Below are 6000 nucleotides of genomic sequence, written 5' to 3'. Positions count from 1 at the left end.
AGGTGGAGCCAAGATGTCACACCTTGGTTCACTCAAGATGACAACAACCCACTTGTATTCATAAGTTCCAACAGTTCCAACACTTGTTTAAATCATTGGTGTAGGTTTCATCACACACCAGTGGTACATGTGCCACCCACTTTTTAAAAATGACAAATTTTCCCCCAACCCCGCACGTATTAAGAAAAGTATATATACCAGTAAAAAAGAAAAAAGAAATACAAGTATATAGTAAATAAATAAAAGTATATAGTCCAGTAAAAAAGTTAAAATAAATGAAATAAAAAGCTTTTGAAAACAAACCCATGCCCCTGGTTTAAATGCTGGTGATTATTCATCCTCTCACCTGCATCCCTCTGGAGTCAACCCAGATGTCTGTCTCACCAAGCTGCATGGGCATCTTGATTATCACGGTGAGGTGATAGCAAAGTTTAAAACCTTAGATACAAGATACGTATTTCCCCGGAAATTACCATAGCAACAGTATTCTCTCTTCAGGGACAGTCCTCTGCAGCTGTTTAAAAGGCCCATGTCGCCTCCTAGTGGTCACAATGCAGAATACAATAATGTGCCACAAGCTTGTATGAAAGGCAACAGTTTGGCTTACAGTTCTTCCAAATTGTTTCAAAACAAACTAAAATTGAAATTTGAAACGCGATCACTGAAACCTGAAACTAATGTGCCTGTTAAAGCCCGCAGTGCAGTGAAGAAAACTATATGACAACAATAATGTTTAATGTAACTGGCCCCTTTAATAGTACAACTGGCCCCTTTAACAGTACAAATGGCCCCTGCTTGGTCCCCCTAATGAAATGGTCTAGAACCTTCCCTTCCACCTGCTCAACCATGGATTCAGTATGAGGGAGGCTGTGCAGAGAGTTCAGCCCAACCTGAGCCGCTTCACTTCTGCACCCATCATCCGTACATTCAGAAATGAGAACCAGGAAGTTATCTACATCTACTTTGAGCTCTTTATGCAAGCATGCTGTCGTATACTGTTGTCCTACATGTTAGTAGGGCTATGGTACTCAGTGATTGTTGGTCGATGTTGCAGGCTTCGTTAATTCAGTACCAATATAAATTCTAACAAAGACTTGGGAAGACAATCCATCTAAGACTTATAGTATGAAGGAGCAATGTGTGTCTGAGAAGTGCACCATACCTGAGGAGAGATTTGAGTGTTGTGACGTTCACAGCAGACTGGGATGGTTGATGATGTTTATGACTGTACCTCATGCTACCTCCAGAGAACCATGCAAAGCGTTTATGTTCAGTGTACATATTTGATACTATAATCCTAGACATATTCATAATTAACAAGTTACACGTTTACCTCCAGAAAGAAATAAATTGACATCATTGTCTCCGTCATCAGACTATATATTAATGTACCACGGGATTTAAGGATACTTTATTTATAGACTTTGATGTTAAGTTTGTTGTTTGTTGAAAAATGTATTATGAAATAGCTCATGTTTTGACTGTCGAATAACAAAGGGGATATAATTACACATGAAAGATAAAATGCTCTAACTTCTTTAGTATTAATAAGAAATAACAATTTAAAACGTGTGTTGACGTCGTGACGTAGCTAGCACAGATTACCCTTCGTCGACTAAAGGCACTTTGACGCCACAAAAACGTTTTAACCTCCTAAACTGTGCAACGGAAGGTAAATCCCAATACAAGCAACTCAATCGCTACCGAGACGAAACTTGACACCTTGGTTGTCTATGTAGTCCAAATATTGACAAAGTTTTAGGGGTGGGAAAATAAATAAACAATAATATATATGTGAGATAACAATGGTTGTGCCCTTGCCGAAGGCAAAGCACACCCAATTATAAAATGCTCAAAACTTTTTGTAGCACAATCTTAGACATTTTACTCACACATAAATCCCTTCTATGATTACAATGTATAAAATCATGTAACTGTATCTTTTATATACATGATGAGACAAGGCCACTAGATCAGTAGGCTTTACTTCATTTCATGTTACCCCACCACCTGATTAATAAGAAAAAATTAACTGTATGAAGTGATAAGGACGTCATGTGCTAACTACAGAAATGTCATTGACATCATCGGTACTGTCAGAGATACAAGAGACAGTTAACAACATTTAGTAGCTGTGACTTGTTAATGACACGTGTCTCCTCTTCCTCCCTCCTCCTCCTTCTTGTGGAAAACCTTCCCATCCTTCCGCTTCTTCCATCTCAGCGTGCTGTGCTCTGGGATCCTCCCAGCTGCCTTCATCTGGGGGCACAGTCACACTGTCATGGTTACACCACATTATGGGGTGTATTGTAGAACACTGAACTGGTCTTGGATCAGTATGTGTGTTTCACCAACCTTTCACTGTCAGCTACATCTGTAAAGGGTGTTCTTACTGCAATAACAATCCTTACATGGTTCTAGGGTGTAACTGCTGGTTGTCTGTAATGACTGAGACTTTGACTACACATCATGTACAGTCAGAGGACTGCCTTCCCTCACACAGAGAGACACTCACTTGCTGCAAGATGGAGTCCAACATGGCAGGATCCTCTAAGTCTGAAGGTGAATTAGGAACCAGTTCCACTCTCCCCACCAGCTTCACCTTAGTAGGAGTCTTAGTGGTGCTCCCTAAGTGAGGGAAGGTAAGAATGAGGAGGCAGACTTTATAATGAAGTGGTATATCACAGTTTCTCAAGTAAAAAGGGCTCTATCGAGATATAACACTACCTGTTGTTGTACCAAGAGTGCTCAGTATGGGCGTGTTTGGGATGCTCCCTGGGGTGAGAATGAGGAAGTAGCCGTTATAACACAGTTGGACATTACAGTACATTATGCAGGATTAGACTACTAAATACAGTGACATGTAACGCAGGGTTGACAAGATTCCTTCTCCATGAGTCAGTGCTCTTTAATACTTTTTTGCATAAACACAATTCATTTGATATATTTTCAATTTGATCAAGTTTGTTGTTGTGTAATAATTTACTATTCCATCTATCTGGTAAGCAGGTTTATTAACTACATGTGATCTCCTCCAAACACCCTGCAAGCTTTCATGCTGTAGTAAAACCCCCATTTCAGTGGTGTGGTCTAGTATGAAGTAGAGGGCATACTGTCACTCTGCCAAGTCCCCCACCATGTATCACTGCTCTTTAATAGAGGACATACAGGAAACCCTTGTTAGTATAGGCCTGCTCATCACCTAGAATACACCACTGACACGTTCAAACCACACTGGCAGCTGCCAAGTCTCACTCACCATTGTGGCAAATAAAAGGGAAGGATGAAGAACAAGGGTTAAAAGAAAACCACTTCCCTGAATAATAGTAATAATGTGTCAATGTGTAGGCACAGTCATGGCCATATTTATTAAATGGTTGGTCAGTCCACCAGTATCTGAAGGAGGAGGTAGACCCGTCTGACCACTTCCAGTCGTCTTTGAACAGACCGATCCAGACGATGGCAGATGAATTCTCTCCCAGAACAAGTTGCTGTATCTCGATGTTTTCAGCCTGGTTCCTGATGCTGGCCAGGTCTGTGTAATTCTGTCTGCAGTAGAGCTGAGCACCTCTCCAAGTTCTTGGTTCTAGAACCAGGATGTACTTTGGTTTGCCAGGATCATTACCTAAGAGTATCCATCATCAATATTTTTCAGTCATGTATAAAAATTTTGTTACCAACATATTTTTGTCATGAAAAAAACATCAACCCTCCACCTTTAAAAAAAATAAATAAAAATCTGCATCAGTTATTTCCTCTAGAAGGCCATGGCAAGCAAACATTCATCTAATATCTGAAAGACGTGTTGTTAGGAATAGAAAATACTAACTCACCCCTGTGAGAACAGACAAAAGAGTAAGTATTTGTACATGCATAGTCTCTCCATACTCCTGCTTCATTGCTGACCAGTGCAGCACAGGGCTGGCCTGTGATTGGCTCTGGCTGGGCCCAGTTCCTGTACTCCCTCTCTCCTTCTCTGTAGAACTGACTGCCTGAAAGAGACCACTTCCAGCTGCTGCTACTCCTGTTTCTAGTCAGTCCTATCCAAATAAATCTATTTTCAAGGGTTTTCCCCACGTCATTCAGACCCTGCAGGTCCTCCATGCTGTCTACGGTCGCCAGGTCAACAAAGTGCTCTCTACAGTAGCTCTGGGCAGCAGTCCAATTCAGATGAGTTCTGACCAGATGATACTGATGGAGTGCACAGGCAGAGAGCACCCAGAACTCTGCAAACACATAATCATCTCATCACTGAGTTTGTCCTGAGCTGGAGAGGCTGGAAGGTTGTAGGAAGTGTGTTGACTAGACTGATGACTTGAAAGACTCTTACCAAGGAGCAGGGCAACAGATGAGACTCTGCACTGCATGGCTCTGATCTACACACACACACACACATATACAGAGGCACACACACACACAAACATATATTGATACACACACACACACAAATACAGACAGAAGCATAGATACACACAGAGACGTATAGACACAAACACAGACACACACACAGATACACACATCCACAAAGAGATACACATTCACAGAGGTACACATACATACACACAGAGATAAACAGACACATAGATACACATTCACACAACAACAACATAAATATTTAGTAGTTTTGTGAGAAACCCCCATGTCTCACCACATAAGTGTGAGCACCACATAGGACTAACCCAGGTCTAACCCAGCTGCCGGTTTGAATCCAGCCCAGGCCCTGTGCTATATGTCCCCCATCTCTCTCTCACTACATTTCCTGTCTCTCACCATCACTATGAAATGATGAAGGAAGTTCAAAAATATATATATTTAATTGTTTTTTTCAAAACTGTATCACCTATCAACTGATACAAATTTAGGATTAATTGAATTACTATTTTAAGTGTGGATGTATTTATAAAATTCAGGTCCCAGAAAATAAATCTTCCCTCTACTGTAAATGGTACATCTAGGTGTTCTACTATGATAAAGGAGCAGATGTGTGAGGAATGCACAGGTGATAATAGGGGAAGGTAAATGCACCTTACCTGAGGAGAGAGAGGGACGTGAGCGTTGTGGTGTTCACAGCAGACTGAGACTTGACATTGTTCTATTGGTACTTACTTTTTTCTATTAATGTTACTATGTTCAGCTGAGGGAGGAAGGGAGGGAGGGAGGGAGGGAGGGAGGGAGGGAGGGAGGGAGGGAGGGAAGGAGGGAGGGAGGGAGGGAGGGAGGGGGAGGGAGGGAGGGAGGGAGGGAGGGAGGGAGGGAGGGAGGGAGGGAGGGAGGGAGGGAGGGAGGGAGAGAAGAGAGAGAGAGAGAGATCGAGAGTCAGACAGAGAGAGAGAGAGAGAGAGAGAGAGAGAGAGAGAGAGAGAGAGAGGGAGGGAGAGAGGGAGAGGGAGAGAGAGAGAGAGAGAGAGAGAGAAAGAGAGAGAGAGAGAGAGAGGGAGGGAGCGAAGGAGAGAGAGAGGGATTGTTCTATTTTCCGAAGAAGAATGTAAACCATGTTGTCCTGTATCTCTCTCATCACTGCTTCATTTGAATCCACACCATTTACATGGCTGATGTTTCCATGCTGCCAAGCAGACATACAGGGAAGATAATCATGTCTTTGATCTGGTGTGTTTAGGAATTCAAAACCTTTTCTTCCTCTTTAACTTTCTTTCTCCTTCTGCCACGCCTTCTCACCTTCCGCCTCTTCTGTCTCTCTTCTCTTCCTTCACCTCCCCCCTCTCATCTTACCTCTATCTCTCCTCTCCCTCCATGTCTCCCTTCCTCTCTCTCTCTCTCTCTCTCTCTCTCTCTCTCTCTCTCTCTCTCTCTCTCTCTCTCTCTCCTCTCTCTCTCTCTCTCTCTCTCTCTCTCTCTCTCTCTCTCTCTCTCTCTCTCTCTCTCTCTCTCTCTCTCTCTCTCTCTCTCTCTCTCTCTCTCTCTCTCTCTCTCCTCTCCCTCCATGTCTCCCTCCCTCTCTCTCTCTCCCTCCATGTCTCCCTCCCTCTCTCTCTCTCTCCC

At 42.8% G+C, this 6000-nt stretch overlaps 1 protein-coding gene across 1 annotated transcript; it reads right to left on the bottom strand.

Annotated features, from left to right (window-relative positions):
- Positions 1 to 1506: 1506 nt before the first annotated feature.
- LOC146259404 (C-type mannose receptor 2-like) lies at positions 1507 to 4367 on the bottom strand. The gene is made up of 6 exons (XM_084670854.1): positions 4331 to 4367; positions 3834 to 4226; positions 3260 to 3625; positions 2740 to 2775; positions 2516 to 2628; positions 1507 to 2259 (listed from the first exon to the last, which is right to left on the bottom strand). Exons 1-6 carry the CDS (start codon positions 4365 to 4367, stop codon positions 2143 to 2145), a joined length of 1062 nt encoding a protein of 353 aa, XP_084526980.1. The 3' UTR covers positions 1507 to 2142.
- Positions 4368 to 6000: the final 1633 nt, after the last annotated feature.

Source organism: Hypomesus nipponensis, chromosome 13 (genome assembly GCF_054491055.1).
Source record: "Hypomesus nipponensis isolate SF chromosome 13, ASM5449105v1, whole genome shotgun sequence".
NCBI lineage: Eukaryota > Metazoa > Chordata > Actinopteri > Osmeriformes > Osmeridae > Hypomesus > Hypomesus nipponensis.
This window is presented reverse-complemented; position numbering and strand designations above follow the sequence as displayed.